Genomic DNA, 24,878 nt, shown 5'->3' with positions numbered 1-24,878 from the left:
ACGCCGCCAAAAAATCTAAAGACGATTACGATACTCCCTAATGCGGAATTTGAGCGCAAGTATTTCAGCGTTTTTGCGACATATCGAGGCAAAGAATTTCAGAGGCTATGTATGTATGTATGTACGTACGTATGTATGTATGTATGTATGTATGTATGTATGTATGTATGTATGTATGTATGTATGTATGTATGTATGTATGTATGTATGTATGTATGTATGTATGTATGTATGTATGTATGTATGTATGTATGTATGTATGTATGTATGTATGTATGTATGTATGTATGTATGTATGTATGTATGTATGTATGTATGTATGTATGTATGTATGTATGTATGTATGTATGTATGTATGTATGTATGTATGTATGTATGTATGTATGTATGTATGTATGTATGTATGTATGTATGTATGTATGTATGTATGTATGTATGTATGTATGTATGTATGTATGTATGTATGTATGTATGTATGTATGTATGTACGTACGTACGTACGTACGTACGTACGTACGTACGTACGTACGTACGTACGTACGTACGTACGTACGTACGTACGTACGTACGTACGTATGTATGTATGTATGTATGTATGTATGTATGTATGTATGTATGTATGTATGTATGTATGTATGTATGTATGTATGTATGTATGTATGTATGTATGTATGTATGTATGTATGTATGTATGTATGTATGTATGTTGTCGACCATAAACCCTGAGTGCTCATTGGAGGGTCAAATTCTAATGTTAAAGCTCAGCTACTTTGTTCATCTGATGAGAAGAGAGGAGTCGCTGGAGAAAGATTTGATGTTGGGAAAAGTTGAGGGTCGCCGGAGAAGGGTTAGGCAGCGGACGCGATGGTTAGATGTCATCCTCGAGGCACTGCAGATGAAGTTATGTGATGTTAGGAAGATAGTGAGAGACCGGAAAGCGTGGCGTGACATGGTCCATAGGGTCACGAAGAGTCGGACACGACTGAACGACTGAACTGAACTGAACTGAACTGAACTGAATGTATGTATGTATGTACACACGTACGTATGTATGTATGGACGTATACACGTACAGTCGTGAGCAAAAGTTGTATATAACACTCAGCCGGTGACAGAGCTCGGGAAAACTTCATCGAAATGCCCTCTAGTGGCAGCGACAAGAACAGCGACAGTGGCACATGCATCTGGATAAAATGGGGCACCACCACTATTGTCTCGATTCCAGGTAGTTATGACTAGATGGCCTTGCAATGCAGTTTTACCGAGTTCCGCCACCAGCTGAGTGTTGTATACCACTTTTTCTCACGACTGTACGTACGCACGTACAGTCGTGAGCAAAAGTGGTATATACAACACTAGGCCGGTGACAGAGCTCAGGAAAACTGTGTCGAAATGCCATCTAGTGACAGCGTAAGGGACAGCGACATCGGCACACGCATATGGACAAAATGAGGCACTGCAACTATTGCCTCGAGGATGGATAGCTATTGCTATTTAAAAATTACATGCAGTTTTGTCGAGCTCTGCCACCGGCTGAGTGTTGTATACCACTTTTGCTCACGACTGTACGTATGTTGTAAATATGTATGTATGTAAGAAACTTTCTCAGAAGAAAAAGAAGAAAGCAAGCGGCACAGAGCTCGCAGCTCTTCTTTCTCTGTTTGTGAGAAATCTCTCTCTCTCTTCTCTGGTAATTACATCGACAACAACGACAATATAGCTCAACCACTGAATGGGCGCTTAAGAACTTTCCTCTAAACAACGTCTGTCCTGCTCAATGAGAATCTTCCTGCTCAGTTGGGGATTCCCTCATTTCTGTTGTTCGCGTCATCGGGAAGCGTGCCAGCGAATTGGGCAATTCGTGTCACTCCTGTATAGGCGTGCTAGTTTCAAGACCTCGAACTGACAGGGCAGGTGTGTCGTAACTACTGACGAGGCCCCTGAAGGCCGTCCGGCAGCAGCAAACTCAACGAGCACCTGAGATCTGGGACGGCCACAGCACTGTTTTGAAACCAGAAATGCGGTTTTGCTTCGTCTAAGACGAAACAATGCTTAGTTTTTTGCTACCCGAGCAACGATTCGAAAAACCTTGAGCCGCATGCAAAGAGCAACACAGACTCGTGAAGTATTAACGCAATTCAGTCGGGAAAAAAGGCTGCAGAACCGTGTCAAAAATACGACAAAAGTTTCTGTAGTTTAGTGAAGTCAAACATTTCCGCAGTTCTGTAGTAGTTTATGTAGTTGCGCAAATTTTTCTGTTGTCTAGTTCTTAGTACTTTTTGGTTCTGACTACACAATATTATGTTGTTGTTACAGAAATCTCGGTTGTCGCAGCATGTTCACTCTCAAAAATCGCACAAAATTTGTGTTGTGACTGCAGATATTTTGTCTAGTTGTTTTCGACTGGGAGTTATTCGCAGACAAAGTGTCAATAGTACTTTTTTTTTTCTTTTTCACAGAAACTAGTTGAACTAAGCGGACGTCTATACAAGTAACACAGGCACTGGGCAGAAACACAAGTAGAAACTATCCGATCAGACAGCCAAATTAGCAGGTCGATCGCCGCTACAACCGCTCACTTTCACCTTCCTGCGACCCGTGGCGTGATGCCTTTCTGATCCAAATGCGTTCAAGCGCGCCTCTTGAAGCCGTGACGATGCAATGTAAGCGGCCTTTTTTATGTGAACGGGACCTCAACTATAGATGAACATATGAGTAAAGTCTTCTGAAAAATAATCACACATTTAACTCCTCTAAATTCAACGCACCGCAATACCATATCTTTTGTAAAACAGAGACGCTAGTGAAAAGGTTACCATCATCATTCACATCTCGCCACTTTGAAAGTGTTGCCAAGTTAGCGGTTTTATCGCTAACGTAAGCGGGTGTTTACACCGTTAGCGGGCAAAAATGCTGTATTACGGGAGGCGAGATTTTCTGCGGTTTGTAGATCGTGCTGTCTCCTTTTTCTTTCTGCGGTTTTCGGTGGTCCTACAGTTTTTGCTGAAATAGTGTAAGTTCTTCAAAATTATGTTCATTCCTTCGTCAGAACATCGCCCTGAGCACACGACATAGCTTAAATGTCAAGTGGCGGATACTGGAAAAGTGTTAATATGCATTTTAATTATCCGGCATCTTTTTTAATGCAGTCATCGAGTTTGCTGCTGCTGGGCCTGCGGTCTGCAGGACCAGTATGTACAGATATGCACGAAAAATTAGCGGCAGGATCCTAGATTTTGAGATTAGATACAGAAAGTTCGAAATGCTAGCGCCCTTTGTATATCTAAAACGTTGTTGGTGTCCCAATGGAAGGGTAGATGTGTAGGTCAGTTGGTGAGACACAGCAAAAATAAAACCGCAGCAGGAACAGGACGGAGGGAGGAGACAACACTGTCCTGTACTGTCTCTACAGTACACAACGGTGTTGTCTCCTCCCTCCATCCTGTGCCTGCTGTGGTTTTTATTTCCCTTATGCCCCAGTGGAATTCATGAGGGCCGCGAGAAAAACTCGCTGCCATTCAATTCCAATTACAGAAGCCGACTCTTGTGAGCACGAGCATTCGAGGGAGCACAGCTACATTCTGAAACTAAGTGAACAAGTACTGAGTTGCTTCCGTCAAAAAGCACTCCGTGCTGGCCAAGTTTGCTCTCTCGATGCTTATGCTGCTCCAGTAGAATTCAGAAGATGGATGCATTTTCAGAAAACCAGGTATTACCAAATGCAAACAGGAAGCCTCGTGTGAACAAAAATGATGAATTCATATTAATTAATCGAGCCAGACAACGAATGCAGATAGAATGCTGCTTAAGCTACTAACTACTCGCAAGTGCAATCGAAAATATCGGCGCAGCATGAAGGTGTGCGTTGGAAACTGTGCTGGAATCCCGCCGAGAGTCGGCGATGCGAGCCGACAGTAGCCTGCAGAATGATCGGCAAACCATGATGAAGTAGACGACGTCTTATTACGAGTGAAAATGCCTGCAGTCAGCAGTTTACGCAAATACAGAATACAAGAGCACAAGGAGTGAAAGCTCTGGAAAGTCCCCAAATGCCGTACCAATCACGGTAGCCAAACGCTAAAACCTATTTTACTAAGGTTTGCAAACGAATATGATAGTTAAGGCGTTCACATTTTGAAATTAACCCAGTCTGAGTTTAAACAGATATTCAAAAATTGATTCACATTGCTAGATGACTTTCATTTATGTGCATATGTGGGCGTTTTAGAACCATGTGTATAGTTTCTTTCTAATATTTGTACATGCTCCTTGTGGATGCTTGTGCTTCCACACAAATAAGTTTATTATTTGCTATCAGTAGGATGTAATCCTTTTTCAGCATATTTTTTTGCGTTTACATTTACAATGCATTCTTCTGGGCTAGGGGCTCCTCGAGCCGTCGTAGAACAGCTTTTTCTTTGCCCTCCTGTATACCCTGGTGCATTAATTAGTTAATTAATTAATATTAATTATTAATTATTTATTGAAATGAAGAAGTGCTTTTGGTTATACATAGATAGATAGATGGATTTATTGATAGGAAAGGCAGAGAGGGCCAGAGTGATTAAAATCTGACCTGCTACTCTGCACTGGGGAAGGGGAGAAGAAAGAAGATCATGATGGGTGACGATAAGTGCTTTTGGAGTTTTAACTGAAACCTACAGAAGGAAGGCGCGATATTCCTGATGAAGAAAGTATTCATAGTCCGAAGATTCTAGTCAAAACGAAAAAGTGCTTTCTAACATTTAATGGTAATTAGAGAGTTTGCACAAAAGCTAAATAAAATGCATAAAACATAGTTTTTCATGCAAATATTTTATTCAGCGAGTTTTTAGCTAGTTTTGTCGTTACCTGTTGCGGATTTTCTATTTTTGACTTCGATCGCCTCCAATATGCAAATAAATTCATACCGACGAGCAATTTGTTGTCGAGCTCCTATGCCGACACTCGGGTAAGGGGCGTGTTCCTCGCCGGACTCGAAGCATAGAAGAAACAGTCCCAGGCACCCTCTTTGCGAGCCTTTTATTGCTCCTCAAGCTAGAGCGTCGCGTCGGCATCTTTTTACTATTGCTCACTACACTTGGAGGATTAATTTTCAGCTTGGCGACACGCCGCGAAGCGCTGAAACGGGAGCCGCGGTAGAGCGCTCCTATACGCGCGTAGACGTCGACGGTGACGTTGGAGGCGGCCCGTCGCAGCTCTTCTCGAACGAAGCCTTGCGTCGGCGTATCTTACAGAATCTTCTGTGACGGAACACGAGTCGACCTGAACAGGCGACAGAAACTGCCTTCACGTGACCGTCCGGACTCTACGCACTGAACACACCTGCATTTCCCCTCCCCTAGCCGTCGCTCTTAACGAAGACGAACGATCCTCCGTACTTAGCGCGCAGGAAGGTTACTCGTAGACTCACGTACGTACGATGCCGAACACGGATGTTTTATCCGCTGGGAAAACAAAAGCTCAGCTGCACGCTGGAATACAGCTGCATACATCAAGCACGAAGCTGCTTGTGGAGGTGACTTTTTTTTTTTTATGGGAATCCGAAGAACTTGCGCTGATGATCAACTTTTCGCGATCTCACTGCTGTTAGAAGCCCGCTCGCATAGCAATGAGCTTTACATCAAAGGCCGTCACGTGCAAATATTTACGACCGACTTCAGCGACTAAAGTAGTGAAATGCGCAAACCTGAGTGCCGCATTCTGTTACGCAACTGGCACTGATTAGTAATTAGGTACGTAATGAATTATTAACTATTTAATTAATTAGTTCATTAGTCATAAATTGCTGACTAATCATTTCATTATTAGTCATTGTTATTTGATTGTCATATGTCCATATAAGGCACGATTTCCCGCATACTGTGGTAGTGCTCTGTGATTGGTCGGGACCTCTGTGACGTCATCTCGCCTAGACCAATCAGAACGCCGCAAAACATTTTGTTCACGACAGAATGAGCCGATAGGCCGATAGGTGTGGGGAGAGTGGCTGCTCCTGGTCCTGATGGGGCTGGGACAGGTAGGTCCCCACCGCTTGCGGCGGGGGCTAGCCTGCCACCGTTTTTATCTATTGTAAGCCGTCAGTGCACCCGCCACCGTTTCGGTGGTGGACGACGGCTGTTGCGGCGCACATCTTTCTCTCCCTCTTTTTTTTTCCTTCTCTATTTTCTCTTCTGTCAGCACGAGGCAGCGGAGGTGGCTCAGCTACAGAGCCAGTAGCTGGCCTGTGCATTTTTTTTCTTCCTACAGCCACAACAACAACAGAATGAGCCATTAAAGGCTTTCGCCTTAAGAATTAAACAGCACTGCAGAATCTTCAGCGGAGTAATGCAAAAGCACGGTTGCTGCTGTTGGCTATTCCTGGTTGCTTCTAGTTTGCTTAATTACCTTCTTGTTTACCCACTTTAGTCTTTGGTACTTTCAAATTGCGCGCCACTCTTTTCCGCAAGGAGCTTTCATTAAGAAATGGTTCTTGCAACGGCCTATGTAATAGTTCGATGAGGACCCAGTCACCTCTAAACTGGCACGTTCAGGTGCCATACGTAATCCCAAAGGAATGAGCATTTTTGAAGCAAACGCATGTTTAAGTCCTGTATCTCACTGGTGTAATCTGTGTTGGAAAGTTCAACTAAAGCTATAGCTCATATTTCACCAACTTAGACCAACGTTTACTTAGACAGCGTCGCGAGTTTCCTTTTCGCAGTTCCTCGAATATTTTTTTTTTTTTTTCGACAACGTAGGTGCAACCTTTCCAGTGCAGACGTCATACGATTCGGCACAAATTTAGTGCCATAGCTACAAGAAACTTCAGGCCTAATATCTGTTGTTATTGTGCTGTAGGAAGAAGGAAAAGAAAATGCACGGGCCTGCTACTAGCTCTTTAGCTGAGCCACCCCCGCTGCCTCATGCGGACAGAAGAGAGAGAAAGTGGAGAAGAATGAAAAAGAAGAGTGAGAGTGAGAGAAATAAGGGCACCGCAACAGCCGTTGTCCACCACCGAAGCGGTAGCGGGTGCAATGACGGCCTACAACAGATAAAACTTCTGTGGCAGGCTAGACCCCACCGCAAGCGGCGGTGACCTACCTGTCCCAGCCCCATCAGGGCAAGGAGCAATGGCAGCGCGCGTCAAAGATCCCCAGGTGGTCGAAATTACTCCGGACCCTTCCACTATACAGCACCTCTTTCTTTCTTTCTATTTTCACTCCCACTCTCCTCCCTTCCCTTAAGGCGGGGTTCAGGTGTCCACAGAAACAAATGCGACGGATACTGCGCCTTTCCCTTCCTGTGAACAAAATATTGTTAACCCTCAGAGGAAAATTATTAGGAGCACGTGCCAGTCGCAAATAGTAGTGTCGCGTTGCCTCCTAAGGCCTGGGAGAATCGGCGTCAAAAGCGCATGCCCAATAAGCACGGTTGGCTGCTCTTTCGACGCATATTGCAAGGGCCGCAAGTTTTTGCCAGCTTTTGGACGCAGCAGTTCTGAAACCACGGTTCGGTCACGCGCTCCCAGTTTGCCTCTAAGCGTGAAAGGAGCTTTACATAAAGGAAACGTTCACTATATCTTATACTGTTAACTCCCTTCAACCAAGGTAGTCTTTATCTCACTGTAGATACGCGTCGTGTCACACGGCAGTCCTTTAGGAAAAGAAGTTCCTAGCGTAAGGAGTTCCGATCATCTCCCTCGACCAATAAAGGCAGTACTCTGGTTTCCCGTGGGTTTCAGTACAGGTTAGAAAGAAAAACACAGATGCATTAATTCTGCGTTTATAACTAATTTTAATACTGTAGCACGAACCAAAGGAGGAAAAAGTAAACGTGCAAATATCCAGGCATGCACGGAAGAATTTTGCAGGCGCATTGTGGCTAGCAGAACGGGCAAACTCGCTATGCTAGTAAAAGTAACAGCGCATTCCTTTCACATGAATGAAGAATACATTTATATAATAAATTTAATTCAAACTGTTAAAAAAAAGCAGTTAGAGATTATTTTACACGTTTTTAACCTGGTTATTTTATGTGTGTGTGAGACCCTGACGGCGTCTCTGAGAAGCATAGAGTTCCTTACACTAACTAGAGGGAGAGCTGAGGGCGCTGCACTTCAGCCACCATGGGCGCGCTAAGAATCATGGGCCGGTGTGCTACTTGTTGCGGGACAGTCGGTTTTTCTCGAGTACGTGGAGTGGCGTTACTGCAATGTTTTTTTTTTTTTCGTCATCATCATCATCTGAAGGTGCGTACATAGACCGCGATCGCTTATATTGGATAAATCTCACACTGGCATTCTGTTTCTCTCTCTTTTTGTAATTTATAGTCACAATATTCAAACTTAGGACATTTTTTTAGGGTAGAACAACGTTCATCTTTGCATTAGTTTTGGCCAAAAGTTGTAGTTCTGCACTCGGTAGCTCTCCGGCCCATGATGCTTTGAGCGCCCATGATGGCTGAACTGGCCGTCTGAAAACTCCATGTAAACTCCCATAGACGACAGCACAGCTTTCCCTCTAGGTAAGAGTAAGAAACTCTATGCTGAGAAGCTCATTTTTAGCTACGTGACGTGGCGACAACTCCCTTTGGTCTGAACTCCCTCTGTGGTCCTTTATGGAAAAGAAGTTCGAGGGAGTTGGGACTTGCCCATGTGACAGAAGTATTATTTATGCAGATTATAAAGGTAAATTCCAAATTTTCCGTTGGTGCCCTACTGTATGCTGACCTACAAGGAAATCTTTGCTGCCCCTAACAACTGCATTAGGTTTCCTTCAAGAAATGCGATCTGGCTCAAGTGGAAGCGAGCAGTGGATTTGTGCAACCGGTTGTTGGCTTGACTAGGACATGGCTTTGGCCTTAAATGAACAAAACGCAGCGTTTATTTCGTTGACGCCGCAACACTCATGAAAGTGATGAAAGCGTTTTACAATCATACTAAGTATCGTGCCCTCAGCAACAAGACCAGATTCCACGCACGAACTTCTTTGCGCGCTGGCATCAATTAGTAAATTGCGAACAAATACCACTGCGAGTTTTTTACAGCCGGCAGCTTGCTGCTGATCTCCAGCAGCCAAAAGAAACCCGAGAAACTATAAGGGAACAACATTCGCTCCACACTGTCATGTATGTATGGCGCCACTCGGCATTTACTAGAGAACAAGGCATTTCGTCTTTAAGATGCATGCGTACATGCGCGCACGCATGTGAGGCATACGCCTCACATCAATATGAACTGCACATGACCCCCGAGATCAGCTTCCGCTGCGCCGATCGCGGAGGTCATGAACTGCGCATGCGCTGCTAGGGCTGGTGGTTTGTTTTCAACCAGGGTATGGCGCGCATGCGCAGAACGGCCTTTTGCGTGTTTTCTCTCGAAACCACACGCCGCCGACGGTCACTTTTAGCGAAAGAGCTTCATATATACGCTATCGCGTAAAACTTGTTTGCTTCCCTGCGTACATGAAAGGATTTACAGATTTGCCTATACAGTGCAATACAAATACATGCCTGATTGGTCTGCAATCAACTATATCTGCGTCTGCCATGGCCACCCGATTTCAGCGAATTTCCTGATTTCATCTCACATTTTATGCTGTCTGACCAACAGACCATTTCCCCTCGATTCGATTCCAGTTTTTGACCTTTATAACGGCACCCTTAAATCTTCTTCTCCGTGTTGCATTTCCTGCCCATGTACATTTCTTCTTCAATTCGCGATGTAAAGGGTCCACTTTCTCTTCTAAATTAATTACGGTGTGATTTTCGCAAGGCATACACTAAAATTACATGCTTCCCTTCCGGAATCACTGGCTCGACTCATTTCACATTTTACAGAGGAAACAATATTTGCTAATGCCCCGGTAAGTCGTCAGAAATCTCCTATAGCACTGATGACAGCCGCTGGAAAGAATGCATTTTTTTTAACTTACAGAAAAAAAAAGAGAAAAGAGAAACGTGAAAGAACGAATTTATTTGTTTCTTTTCTGGCTTACGCTAAGCCAGTGCCGCTGCCGTGACGATGTCCGGAGCGATGCTGCTCAGAAAAGAAATGTTTGGGAGCGCTCGCCCTCCGACTGCGAACATCGCGTGCTAGCGCTCATAACTACAGAGAAAAAGACGAGCAAAGATGAAGGAGGGTCACCACAAATCGCTACAACTCGCGGTTGTAGCGCTGTGAGGCTACAACCGCGAACAAATCGAGGGACACAACACCACACAACTCGCCCAACAACTGCTTTTGTCGAACTGCTTTTCTCGTACTCGTACAAAGCCCCCGCCGGGGTGGCGCGGTGGTTACGGCGCTCGACTACTGTGCCCAAGGAAGCGGGATCGAATCTCAGCCTCGGCAGCTACGTTTCGATGGAGGCGAAACGGAGTGGCGTCCGTGTGCTGTGCAATGTCAGTGCACGTTAAAGAACCCCAGGTTGTCGAAATTTCCGGAGGCCTCCTATACGGCGTCTCTCATAGCCTGAGTTGATTTGGGACGTTAAACCACACAAACCAAACCATTTTTCGTACAAAGGGCCCTTTTGTATGCGACATATTGACTCTCTTCAGCTCTGTGTGATGACCCTCCTTCATCTTTGTCGCGTCTTTTGCGCCGTAGTTATGAATCATCGGAAGCACACAAATGCTTTTATAAAACATTAGTTCTATCGAACATTAATTACTTTTACGCGATGGCATACACAGATCCTTCGGCCGAAACTGTTCTGAACTTGGCAAAAAAATTATCGAGAGCCGTATGCATGGGGGCCTGTAGTTGATGCGGTGTCCCTTGCCACACGACGTGGTTCAGGTGTCCATCGAGGTGTGTGACAGATACCGCGCTTTGTCTCCCCTTTAAACCAATTTACAAAGGAGCTATCGCGACTATTCCTGCGGCCAAGCGTGAGCGTCCCCTTAGACTTTGGATCGCATCCAAATTGCTTGCAACCTGGCACACGTTCCTCCATCACCTCTAAAGTCACAGTAGTCTCGGGACGTGTATCGCGGTATCCACGCGCAGCTACCCGCGTCCGATCACGGACGGTATAAAGTCCTGACAGATAAAGGCCTACTTTTTACTTTGAAAGGCTTCAAAATAATCATAGGAGCAGTGTCGAATTCCAGAGAGTTAGTCGCATGAAAAAAAATTCAGCAAGATAAAAAAAGAGTAAAGGAAAGATGAGTTCGGCCAACGTGTTGCTAAGCCTCCAAACATACGAACGTACCAAGCCAATTGGCGACCACGTATCCAATATCTATCAACAACCGCACTCATTTCCCGATAACGCCGTGTTTATACAGCGCGACTGCTCCAAATGCTGTTAGCTCCACGTAGCCGCGCGTTGAAGTGACGTCAAACGTCTTCGAAAACGTCATGGCCTCTAAACAGCAGAGTAATAATTCGCAACTGTGCAATGCTCCCTGCAAAACAGTAAAATGCAGATACACACAAACACAAGCAAGCGCGGACGCGCAGTACCCTGCGAACGAATTAGCTCGCTCACCTCCGTGGACGTCGCACGGTGGCAGGACGGTCGTGATCCCCGCACCGGCCGCAGTCGTCGTCTCGACCGTCGTTGCATCAGCGATGGCTTGCAAGGGTACAACCTCCGCGAGTAACAGAAGTAACAATAGAGGTCGTAGGAACCGTGACAGGAGGGAGGCGGCAGCGTGGTACTTCCACTGCCTACCTCCTGGACGCGCACAAGGACTTGAACCGTGAGAAACCGCCATTCACCAAGCTGTCAGCGAGGTCTCCCTCGGCGTCGACACAGGACGTAATCCACGCTCATGGCCCGCACCCACGGTCGCACGCATCAAAACGCAACACTCTGCGCAACTGAAGAGCGCCTGATGAACACTGCTTCCCGATTGCGATGTCGCAGCGCGCGCGCACGCTGCGGCAAGGGCGCGCGGCGGCGGCGCACTTGTCTCGCAGCAGTCACCGACGGAGACGCAGGTGCACGCCGAAGAAGGGCGATCCACAATGCGCCGCGTGGTGAACGGCGGAGGAGTTGTCTCTGCCGGTCGCTGTCGGCGGCGTTACTACACACAAACTCCTGCTATCCCGCGGAGGCTTGGCCGTAAAAGCGGCAGCTATCCAACGCCCTCCTCGATGCTGGAAGATAAGAGACTGGCCCCGTGGAAAGGATCCTCCTCGGAGCACCGAGCGAGGGTCTGTCGTAGCGCGCTTGGCGATTTGCCGGTCGCGTCACATCGCACGGGTGAGCGCTGAGCGTCGCTCTTTCGCTGGCTCGCTATCTGCTCCTTGAACGGCGGCGGCGACACAGTTGTGCAGGGCAGGTCGCCCTCAGCTAGAGAGACTCCCCGTTGCGTCGCCTCTGGAGCGCGGAGGAGTGATCCGTGGAGGTCGCTCTTTGTGCAGCCGCGGACTTTGTGTGTGCGTAGTAGATTACGTATGTATGCAGACTTCGCGTGCAATTTCGATGCGCGCATGCGCGCAAATTTGAATGTTGGGAGCATGGAGAACGGCTAGCAGCGCTGGCATCGGCTGCAATATATCGGTCTCTGGCCAGGCCTGTGAGTCTGGTGGCCTGGCTTCGTCGCCGTCGGTCCTCCATGCGACTTCTGACCTGTACAGCGGCACGGAATCTGGCCGCTGGGACTTTCGCACCTGTCGTTCTCTACGCTTCGATTACGCTTACATTACGTTCAGTTCAGTCGTTCAGTCGTGTTCGACTCTTCGTGACCCTATGGACCATATCACGCCACGCTTTCCGGTCTCTCACTATCTTCCTAACATCACACAACTTCATCTGCAGCGCCTCCAGGATGCCATCTAACCATCGCGTTCGCTGCCTACCCCTACTCCGGTGACCCTCAACCTTTCCCAACATCAAATCTTTCTCCAGCGACTCCTCTCTTCTCATCAGATGACCAAAGTAGCTGAGTTTTAACTTTAGAATTTGACCCTCCAATGAGCAGTCAGGGTTTATGGTCGACAATATCGACTGATTTGACCTCTGGCAGTCCAAGGAACTCTCAAGAGTCTTCGCCAGCACCACAATTCAAACGCGTCAATTCGTCGGCGGTCAGCCTTCTTCACAGTCCAACTCTCGCAACCATACATCACAACTGGAAAGACCATAGCGCGAGTTATACGGATCTTGGTTGGCAGTTTAATGTCTCTGCTCTTTACTAGGCGGTCAAGGCTAGCCATGACTCTCTTTCCCAAAAGCAGGCGTCTCCTAATTTCATGGCTGCAGTCCACCTCCGGGGTAATTTTAGAGCCCAAGAAGAGAAAATCTGTCACAGCTTCCACTTCTTGTCCCCTGATGCTCCAGGACTTGATAGGGCAAGACGCCATGATCTTTGTCTTATTATTGTTCAGTTTAAGCCCAAACTTCTCACTCTCTTCTTGTACGCGCATCAGAAGTCTCTTGAGTTCCACTTCACTTTCTGCCATTAAAGTAGTATCATCCGCATTACGTTACGTCTGCGTTATGCGCATAAGTTTTACAAATCTTGCATTGTTGTTCTCCCTTTGTCGGCTTCCGACATGTTATCCCATTTATGTGCTTATGTTCGTTGATCTCACAGGTACGTGAGCCATGGAAAAGGATCTACTCGTTCTAGCCAGAACCCCTGTTCGCAGGCCGAAAATCCGCAAAACAGGTCGGCACTGCAAATACGGCTAGCGCCTGGCGGTGTACATATATACATGCCCTTCAGAGGGAACCCACCTCCGCAATACAAATCTCTAAGGACACCTGTATGAAAGACGGCGCATGCATTATCAATACCTAGACGACGGCTCCGATTAATACGTACACATCCTTTTTTACTTGTATCCCAACTTGTTAACGAATCAGTAATATTTGGAAAGGTATAATGCCTAAAGTTGGGAAAATGGAAAGCGGCTGGCCGATAGCTAAGCCCGCAGTTGCCCCAAGGTGATGCCGAGTTCTAAGTAGATTCATATCACCACGACTGGGACCTAGTGTGACCTTTGCTTGCAATTCTTCCAAGCACGACACGGCGGGTTATTCACCCTTCTTCCTGCTCTTTAGCAGGCTCCCCGCTTTACATTTGGACAAGCTGGTTCCGACTGCTGGCCGCCCCATAACTACCTACGCACGTGACGCCATTGCGCAAGCCACTGAAGAGCGCCAAGTAGCCCGTAGTCGGGTCTGCCTACGACAGGCGACATCACCATGTAACCTATGACCCTAGGTCATTGGTTCTTTTAAATTCTCCTGCACGCCGCATTGGTCTCTCGGAGAAACCTTTGTCTCTCTATAGTGACCCTTATCGGGTGGTGCGCCTAGTCACTGATGTGACGTATGGACTTGCCCCTCTTGTGCCCGCGTCCTCCATGTTTTGCGTTTGAAGCCATACGAAGTCATGCCTTCGTTGCCAATTCAGCGCCGAGACGGCGCTTACACCGCCGGGGGGTCGTGTTACGCGATGAAGACGACGAAGTGTTTCCTTCTCTTGCCTCGCGGAAGGGACAAGGAGATGACGACGAAGGGGGACTGGTTCCATGTTGCTGCTCGCTGCTATGCCAGTTGAGGCTGTTATTAATATACTGTAAATGCATCGAGTTTCCACGTAACAATATCAACGGAGCAGCACATGAATGAGGGTCGAGAGAAGGACAAACAAGGATCTCCTATTTGTTTGTCCTTGTTGTTTGTCTCATGCTACTGCGCACATGCTGGCTGACTGGTGTGCTCGGCAGATTTAGCGCAATAATCCGTCTTGCCTTGATTGGTGTATGCTCCATGAATGAGCTCTAAAAATTCACAGGGACATTCATTTGTATTTTTTATTGGCAATTCGATAGCACTGGAAAATTTCGGTGCCTTTAGATCGAGGAGTGACGGGTATACACAATACCGGACATTTCTTCGTGTCACCTAGCTGGCGGTCAGAAATTTCCCTGAAGATGTCTAGCGCTGGCCAGGCATCGAGATAACTGAGATAACATCGCAACGTATCGTCGCTCTCGGTATTGTGACGCCGCTTCAGTCCAGGCAATGGGAATTATCTGAGCAACGTTGCGTAATTATGTACTCGTTGTGCATTTAGTTGTGCCCAATGGATGCAGGTCTGGGAAAGGTAGAGTTGGTGGCCCTCGGTCAGTTACCGAATTCGTGACTTGGTTGACATATGACTAATCAATCTTGGCTGCAATCGGCTGTGTACCATTCTTATTCTGTAACGCCGACCCACTACAATATTGCGGAAGCAACGTGTTCCGAAGACTTTCAGGAACCTTTTCGAACACGTGAGGGACTGGCTCCTTGACTTTGAACGCGTGTTTATATTTCCATCTTCGTGTGCCTTGACCACCGGCCTGGGCCTTCTTGTTTCTGTTGTCGCACTGGCCTCATGTTGTCGTCGACCCAGCTAATTTCATCCCTGCCTCGTACGGTATTATGCAGTCAACCGCCAGATTAGCGGTGCTTCTTTTTCCTCGCCAACAGTCAAAGCTCAGGGGTTCCATCTTGCGTCTGGGTTCATTTCGACTGAATTAATTAAAGCGGTTTTTCTTCTCGCTATGGCTAGTCGTTCGTCGCACGGGTTGCAGCTCACCAGCGCCCCTGAGCGAAGGCTCACCCATCGCTCAGGCCTTCAACTTTCAACCAGTACAAAGACGTGGCGAAGTTCTCGAAAGCTTACTTCCATTCGGAAGTTTGGAGGATCAGGTGCTAGTAATCGTTACTCGATTAGCACAGGCACTTGACCAATACTGCTACCGCCATATACTACATCGTAGAAGGATGCGTACTATGCCAACAACACAGAGCGTAGTCGCCATTTTGCGTTGCCGTCAGTTCACGCTGTAGCGTGCACGTAAATCTTCCCCAGTAGGCGACAGAACGAACTATGATCGCTTTCGCCGCGCCGCCTTGTCACGTCGTTCCCTTTTTCGCCCACGTGTAGCTCGTCTTTAAGATATAGCAGCAGCGCGCGCGGGATCTTTGGCTTATTTTCGCCAACCGGGAAGGCGATACTTTTCTGGTAAATTTTGCGCGATTTGTGGTAACAATGAATCGCCAGAAGGCCTGCTTTTGAGCAACTAGCTGTTTCTGTACATTTTAGTTAAGACAAATTGTCTATATGTTCAAAAGCTGCTACAGCAGACTTTGCAATTCAGCCGCGTTTTCCCCACCACAGTTAGCAATTGCAATAGTGAAGTATGAAAATAGCGGCATAAAAAAACTGCCGGTCGTGAAATTTGGCAGAATCAATAGGGACTGTTCCCAGTAGTCCGTTAAGTGGTATAAAACAAAATGAGCATGCATGTATATGATCAATAGGCAATTTTAATAAGCAGCATTACTTGTTTCTTACCCGCCGTGTACGGAATGTGTGTACACAATTTGTCAGCAGTGGCAATTTGTCCGCAGAGCTGATTTCGATATGATTGCGCTAGAATAATTGTAGTTCTTAGTTGTAACCTGTTAATTAGTATAATAGCGATTATATTTTGCGCTGATTGTGTTGTAAGTTTATTATATTTATTATTTAGTGGTGATTATACTTTAAGCTGCATCATTAAGTCGTATATTGTTCAATTGATTATGTAAAGTATACTTGCGCTAGACTAACTGCAGTACTTATTTAGTTGTTGCTAATTAGTTATCAGCGATTAAAAATTTCACTTCATGCGACAGCATGAAATTCTATGTCTTTGGATAGCTTATGAGGAATATAACTGCACCTCTTTATTGATTGTCGTAATTAGTTAACTGCGATTAAATGCTAACGTTATGCTACAACATCAAATCATATATGTTTGGACAACTTGTAGCGAGTACGATTGCCCTGCAATAATTTTCACTACACTAATTGCACTGCACATGCTGCCAAGCAAGCTGATGTTGCATTGCGCTGTAAACAGAAAGCGCGGCAACTTGGAGAGGAGTGGAAGCGTGGTCAAATGTGGACGAGCGTTCTGTGTACGTCTTTTTTCCTTTGAAGTTATTCACACCGCGCACTGCCTTCTTTTTTTTTAAGAATTTTCGGAAAGTAACAGGCCCGGTCCGCGCGGAAAGGGTCTTTGAGCGCGCGATTTAGTCGTCCATTGACTGAGTGTGCATAGTAACATGGAGCAGGAGGGACTTTTAAGCACGAAAAGGACTCCTTTTACACACTGACACGCGCACGCTTTCAAAACAACTCGTAGGCAGGGATAATAAAGTGGTTCGTTTCCTATCTTTCCCGCCGTCTTTAATCAGGTGCAGAGGCAACTTTGCGCACTTGGCCGCCCACATGAATGGAATATGTTAACTCAGCTAACCATGAAAAAAAAAATCAAGAAAATAGGAATACTTTCATTATTTCTGAAGCCGCTAGGGTTCCACGGCATCAAGCCGCAGAAACGCCTGCAGCCGCCGGCAAACGTGCCGGCGCAATGAAGCCTGGTTCGATTGCAGCGCCACTCGCCGCGCCAGGCAGCGGCGGCGCCGCGCGGCGCTCCGGAGTTTTTAAACTAAAGCTGGTTCTAGTAACGTTGGTATAGATATCCCCGTTACTTCTTCGTAAGCAACTGAAACTGTGGTTGGAAAACGTGAAGAACCGGTGGCTCGAAAGGCGTAAACAGAGCGGAGACCTCGAACAGTTGGCGGAGTTTTAGACACGCTCGAGTATGTCTCCGCCTTTGCCCTCGCCTTAGTAGGGTACTTTAGTTGTGCAAGTTCATGCGCCAACTGGTCGCAGTAGACTTCAGAGAAATCCTTCTTTCCCTCCTTTCAAGCAGGCTTCGCTTTCGCTTTTTCTTCGTTCTTTCTATATGAATGTGTACATATATAGACACTATCACTCGTATATGCAAAGGCCAGCAACAAGGTGAGAAAATGAAGGAATTTACGGGCTCCAAACCAAAAACAGCTGAAGACACACGCAGCCAGAAGCGCTCCAAACCGCAAGGTAACGCTTGAAACACTTCCCTACCGGATTACTCTTGTGACATTGCGGCATTGCTCCAAAGGAATTTTGTTATTGCAGTAATTAGCCCAGGGCTAAGTACGGAATAAAGTTCTAGCGTTGCTACCGATACAGCTTGTCAGGACGTTTTTGCAGGCCAGTTGGTACATTACTAAAACTGGTTTTCAGTTCATACAGACAAGCACGTAAAGGAAGGAAGAGAGGAAAGAGTGCTCTGTCCTGTGAACCTCGTTACTTCCTGTGCTATAAAGCCCAATGTCAAATCAATTTTTGTTTTTCGCTGTTAATGAGAGGACGCTGCGCGATACTCTCTGCAGGCTTTTTTCCCTTCAGATTGTTTGTTTGTAGCGTAGAGAAACAACGCAGTATCAGTCCGAATAACTGAGCCGACCGAAGCCCGAGTGGGCTTGCGTCGCGAGCGGAGCGAGCGCACATGTCATGCAGATACCGCCGGAGCTACAGCTAGCGACAGCGCCTTAGGCCGTTGCGCGAGCGCTCGGTCAGGACATAGTACGAGCGGCACAGGCCGAACACCTGGCGAGTGTATCGCAGACCGCGGAACGTTGGTTGTGTAAGCCAGTTGCAAGGGCGCCGGCACAACTGATATGTCTAGGAGACTTCAGTTTCGAAACTCGGGCTGTAGAACAGGCATTTCGTATCTGCGTTGTGTCGAGTGGCGTAATAAAACGACAGGTATGGGAGCCGGATTGTCAGCGCGCCTGTCAAAAACGGAGTGTATTTATGCGGCATGTCATCCGGCATGTGTCGTCAGCACAGATACAGCTCTAGAATTTGCCACAAGTCAGTGCTTTGCTTTATAGCATTTTTTAACGCCTTAATCTGTAAATCCGGCGTCAACGGCCAGCGTTAGCGTTGAGAGTGAAAAATCCCGACCATGGCTCCGGCAGGCAGCAGCTGGCAGCTGACATTCACTGGGATGATGGTACCAGAATCAGCCTGCCAGAACAGTTGCATTCACGTTACCGCTAGGTGACGCAGGCACGTTCATACGGATTGGTTAAAGCAGGGCTCTATATGAGCGCTGATAGCTTAGCTTATGGTGTTTAACGTCCCAAAGCAACTCAGGCTATGATAGACGCCGTAGTGGAGGGCTCCGGGAATTTCGACCACCTGGAGTTTTTACTGCGAAAGCAATACTCTCGCACTTTCAAGCCTTCGCGTGATCCGGCCGCAGTTACGTCTTACCCACGTGACGCTGTGACGTCACACCCCACGTGACACACGGGCTGGAAGGAGCTGCCAATTTGGGTCTCTCGTTTCACATGGGACGGTTATGTCAGAATCGGCCTGCTAGGACCCTGGCATTTACGTTACCCCTATATGCCACTAAAGCACGTTCATATGGGTTGGTTAAAGCGGGGATTTATATGTGGGCCGAGGAAGAAGAAAAAGAGAAGAAGAAAACGCTCGGTCACCCGCAGCTAATGCTTTCGCTTTCGCTCAACATTTGGTTCAGCAGCGTTGAGCCCTTGTAATTTTTTAACGTGCACTGACATCGCACAGCACACGGGCGCCTTACTTTTCGGCCCCAGCGAAAAGCGGCCGCCGAGGCCGGGATTCAATGCCGCATCCTTGGGCACAGTAGTCGAGCGCCTAACTACGACACCTCATACGCTATCGCGTCATACATTTAGAGGCGAAGGTTAAGTGTACCCCATATATATATATATATATATGGGGTACACTTAGTTATATATAGTTATATATATATATATATATATATATATATATATATATATATATATATATATATATATATATATAACAACAACAACAGAACAACAACCTTATAGTTATTTCAGCTTTCTTCCTCCGCTATGATCTCGATAACTTATACGATAGCTTCTTTCTTCGCCACGCATTGCCCGGTATTTCTTCGCTGTTGTGAAGGCGCTGACGAGCTATAATGAGCCTAAGTGGAATCCTGTAAAGATGACCTCCTGTACTGAACTCAGCTGAAAGCGCCTGTATCAAACACAGCTGATCTGAACGCAACCGTACTGAGCTGAAATCAGCTTATAGTTGAGCTGCGCGGTGCCCAGGCTGCAGTACGAAGTCGTTGCAAAATAGGTTTCCCACGAACGTAACGTGGAATGCCCAAACAAGTCAGTGTTGCGTTGAATGATGTCGCGACGTCTGAGCAGCGCTGTCAACAATTGCTTACCACTCGAGAAAAGCATGCGGCTTCGTCGTCGAGAGAGCTTACCTCACAACGCTGTCCTACAACGTGGTGGCTCAGCGGCTTGGGCTTTTGGTTCCATACTTCCAAGTTCGTAGGTAAGAATGAAGAAGCGGCGGCCGCACTTCGGGGCAGGTAGAACAATAAAACACCCCGACGTTTTGCGCGCAGTCAGCAATAAGTGGCATCCCTCATGCCCAGTGCGTTGTGCCAGTACTGTAACCCCGCGTACCATATATATGACCTCCGCGACTTGTCACTGGCTTTTCGGTGGTTTAATGGACTGCACTAAGGATTGCTTCTCTTGCACTGCTTTCGGTCGGCTTTACAAGCGCGGACCCGGCATAATGTGGCCCCAGCGGGAGAGCGTTGGGCGTAGACGCTGGCTGTTGCTTGGAAACTCGTCTATGCGTCAGCGCTTTCGATCAGATAATGCCGCCGAAGCGCTATCGCTTATTCCGAGCACGCACGACAGACGTTGATATCAGCACCGAATGACAACGCGTTCTTGGGCCCCGGTAGGATTTAAATTTTCTTTTCTTGACCGCGCTATGGAGGTAAGGGTTTATCAAACCAACAACAAATCAAAAGACGGAAGATAAGGTTGGTTGGTGTGGAAATGCTATCATTATATTGACCATCCGGGCTGTGGACGGCGGAAATAAAAGGGACAGGGAGAGGATAGGGAAGGAAAGTAAAAAGTTGAGCGATACCAAGGAAGGGCCGGGGCTGGTATGCGCGCTGTTTGCAATTCGCTCACGCTGTCGTAGTGGCCTTGGTAGTGGCAGCTTGTGTTGAAGTTTTGCCAGCTGGCCTTTGTTTCCAATTGGTTTGAGGTGATTATTTGCACGATCACCAGAGGGCGCGTTAGCTTTCGAATAAGGTTTGGTAGGTCTGATTTCATTCGTGACGAGCACTTAAATTCACTCTGTCGCCTCAAAGGTCGATGCATTGATACAGCTGTCCCAACACGCTTGCCCAACGGCCAATGCTAGCACTTGTAAATTAAAAAAAAAAAAGTAAATAACCTCCAAGAAAATAGTTTTGGTCGCGTGGCAGAAAGCAGTTTTGCCTCAGAGCAATCCATTTTACCACGGCATATTTGTACAAACAAAAAGCTTTGCGCTATAGCTGGAAGAGAGACCGCGGACTTAACGCTACTCCGAGTATGATTAAAAATTCAATTAAGTTGCCTGTTATGATAAATTACGCAAAAATTGAATATCCAGTTTAGGGTCAGATGCCTCTCGTTAAAAGCAATTAAAGGGGGTTAACGAACAACTGGTCTAAATTTTTACACTGGCGTGTCTCCTACGTGGACCTTTTCTCCAGCAATTAAAGAAAGCATGAGGGGGAGGAGCGGGGGCACATAAGCTTCGCCCTAAAAGCAGACGTGAGGGTGGATTGAATACCGCCTTTTTATTTCGCTATTTTTTAAATTTTGTTTGCTGAATTGCTTAACATTCAAAATTCCTAGTACTGTAACGTTAGTACACATCCCAAACACGCGTTAGTAAGTCATACACACAAAAACGTGTTCACTGGGTCCGATGGTCCTCCTACACGGCTGATACAAGTGACCCTCGTAACCTATGAGTAGAGGGAACGCCTGGCATGCAGAGGGCATGGTTTCGAACCTCAAACGTGACAAGTTTATTTTAGTAAATTACTGCTATTCTCTGCAACGCCCCCATTAGAAAAGCCTAATAGCTAATAATGGCATCTTTAGGGCCCTCCCCGAATTAGTTAGGTTTTATTTGAGTGTGGGTTGTTCAAAATTTGAGCGCGAGGTGATGTGGTTGTGATATCATTACCTTGTTGATAAATCAATGTTTTCCCGGCCACAGCCGGCTTTTCGTTAGAACGAGATGTATAAGTTACGCCTAAAAATTGACCCCGTTCATGATTGTGCGCTGCCAAATGGGCTTTGAATTAACGAGGCGCGTCTGCTCAACGGGATCCGGTAAAAACGTCCCCGGAGCAAATGTCCCCGGGAAGAATGCCACCGGAAGAAACGTCCTCGGAAAAAATGTCCCTATTGACGAAGTAGGAAAAAATGTCCGCGAACGGGGCTGAAGTCTTGCGCTATAGGACGTAGACTACGTTTCCCCGTGGCGAGCTGCAATGATGAACGATGCATGTTATCTTTATTACAGCAGTTTCACCTGTCGGCTTGAAATTGACCGCGAACATCGAACTGATGCGGGCATTCATGACAAAAAAAAAATTATGGCAGCGGTAATACGCAGTGACAGCGCCTCGTCTTCACTTTGTTTGCGGGGAAAAGAGGAGCTGACCACCGGCTTTACCGGAGAAGCTTGGAGCGATGATTTAATATGTCCATGATGCACGACCGGTTAAGCCTCGTTCTGCTTACACCATCATCATACTTATCACAATTCTACACCAGCATCAGAACGGTTGAACGTCGTCATCAGAAGGTCATGGAAGTAATTGCAGTCAGCATCATCGAAATGTAGTACGTCGTCATATTCCGCCGGAGCACATTGTGAGACAAGCAGATACGTATTGAGTAGGCCACCTGCAGATAATTCAGAAAAGGTTGTTATTGAGCTTCAAGACATAACAAAAAAGGAAGTGAAAGCAGAGAAGTCGTGTAGTTGAACCTTGCCTCAATATTTGGCTCATTGTGCAGGCCTGTGAACTGAGCGATGACTATTTGTGTGCAGTCAATGGTCCCTTTCCTTCGTTCAAAACACAGTTGCGAGCCCTGTGACGTTAGCGCAGTCGCGCGCTTTTAGTACAAAGCACTCATACGCTCATATCCACCGACCAAGAACCTTGTACTATCTTGCTTGTGCTGTCGCTCTGACTGGCTAACCTATTTCGTAAGGTCACAACAATGTGGCGTCGCGCGGTAATTCAAACTAGGTCCGGTACAGCGGCTCCAACGTGCGAGTCTCCCCGACAAGTCTTTCAGGTTAGCCAGCTAACACAGAGGGTGACGGAGCCTATGACTGACCATCATGACCTGTTGTATTGCATTCACACTATAAAAGAAAAACAAAGAAAGGAAAAAAAACAAAGCCATTTGAACGGATTTTAATTGGTCGGGTTCGAGCTCGGGTAGGCGGGTTCAGTAGTGGAGCATCTTAAACACTGAACCACCAGGTTAAAGGGGTTAAAGTATCCGCCATTTAACGGGGCGACTCCCAGATGGCACCTTAACTAGGGTTAAACTTTTGGCATCCGTGATCAATCGCGACGATGCAGCGCAGCTGACCCCGGAGGACACGGTCAAGCCTCCGCCATTTGAATCTGGGGGTCCCAGATGTGGGCCACATGTAGAGCTCAGTTAGCGGTAAACAGACAGGGACACAGCGAGACATACAGGGCGGGCGCTAACTTACTGTTTGTCTCGCTGTGTCCGTGTCTGTTCAGCGCTATGTGGTAAGTGAACCGTCACCAGCTCCCCCAACCTTCCATTCTTAAATTTCAGCTTCTGGTGTTTTCGTACTATAATTGCTTTAACATTGATGACCCCCGCCTATTCCGTACGCAATAGCTGATACGGCCGGTTCCTTCGAAAAGCCGGCGCCGTATCATGCGACGATGTTCGGGTTAAGTCGTGACTGGTCGACACGGTCATGATGTCAGAACTACATGACCGAACGCGAGAATTCCAAACTTCATCATTCAAATGAGGCTACCGAATTTGTGGAGGCGTCTAAACCAAGCCAAAATTGGCGAAGAGGTTTATCTAATACCGGGTTTTTCAGAGAATAGTAATAATTCAAAAATAAACCTGTCGCTATCGGGGTTCGAACCCATGCCATCAGCAGGCCAAGCAAGTACACGACATGTAGGCCAAGAAGGGTCACTGTAGGGAGTGCGCTGTGGTGCGTATTAGCCACAAAGGGTCACTGTTAGCAGGCGTGTTAGAGGGGTACCTAGGGAGTGCGCTGTGGTGCGTATTACTTACTGGCATCTCTTTGTGATGTGTACGCCTGTTACAGCAATAATATACTTTTTAATTTAAACAACTTAAGCAAAACAATGTTTGGAAATTCACGGAATGAAAAGGCTATGTCAAAGGCGTTATCTCGTTTACTATTAAGGCGAAGCTCTCGCGTCTTTATAAATATTTTAATTTTACGCAAGAATTTTTTTCCACGCCGAAAAAAATGAAAGGCCTCGGGAAAAACTCAGCAGGAAAAAAATAATCTGTCAGCAGTTTCTTACCCCCTCTACAACAGAATGGAAGGGGCATAGGCCTAAAGTAAAGCATATGTTGGATAATTTATCTTAGGTAACACATAAAAATGAAACCTGGAGAAGCACGAATATTACCGTGGAGTATATAATTCCCCTCTATTTAACGGATCTGTTATGATACTTTCACCTCACCCCCTATTTTCTGTCTAAGGCCACTCTCTAAGCCTGGTCTGGTGGCATTTGCGAACTTGGTCCGTTTTGCTTTCTTCGCCTACTTTCATGTTATCACTAGCCCCCGCCGCGGTTGATTATCAGCTACAAGTGCTCGAGTGCTGAACAAAAGGACGAGTCATCAAATCCCGACCGCGGCGGGCCGCGGTGGCCGCTCTGTCGGTGCACTTCAATGAACCCCTGTTGGTTCAAATTTCCGAACTCCTCCACCATATACATGGCGTCCAACATAGCCTTATCGCTTTGAGACGTTAAGCCCTCTAATCCAAAACAAATCAAACCAAAAAAGAAACAATACTATTCATGATAATAGTCAGCCTACCCGTGGTGGCTGAACTTTTTCTCATATGAAGTACACATACTAAAGACCGCTAGCTAACAA

The 24,878-nt window shown here is 46.7% G+C and overlaps 1 protein-coding gene across 2 annotated transcripts in view; it reads right to left on the bottom strand.

Moving 5' to 3' along the window:
- Positions 1 to 20,463, bottom strand: part of LOC146182140 (uncharacterized) — a 69,097-nt gene extending 48,634 nt beyond the window's left edge. The window contains exon 1 of one of the 2 annotated variants that reach the window (XM_084577150.1): positions 20,117 to 20,463. Coding sequence is in view for 1 of the 2 variants with exons in the window: in XM_084577149.1 (XP_084433275.1) it covers positions 11,478 to 11,706 (229 nt within the window). In the remaining variant the exon portion in view is untranslated. Of the gene's footprint in view, positions 1 to 11,477; positions 12,331 to 20,116 lie in introns of those variants that run through there. The other variant, XM_084577149.1, reaches the window with a different exon arrangement.
- Positions 20,464 to 24,878: the final 4,415 nt, after the last annotated feature.

The sequence above is a fragment of the Amblyomma maculatum genome, chromosome 8 (assembly GCF_055883805.1).
Source record: "Amblyomma maculatum isolate TAMU_Amacu chromosome 8, ASM5588380v1, whole genome shotgun sequence".
Lineage (NCBI taxonomy): Eukaryota > Metazoa > Arthropoda > Arachnida > Ixodida > Ixodidae > Amblyomma > Amblyomma maculatum.
The sequence above is the reverse complement of the archived record's forward strand: the minus strand, read 5'-3'. Positions and strand labels throughout refer to the sequence as shown.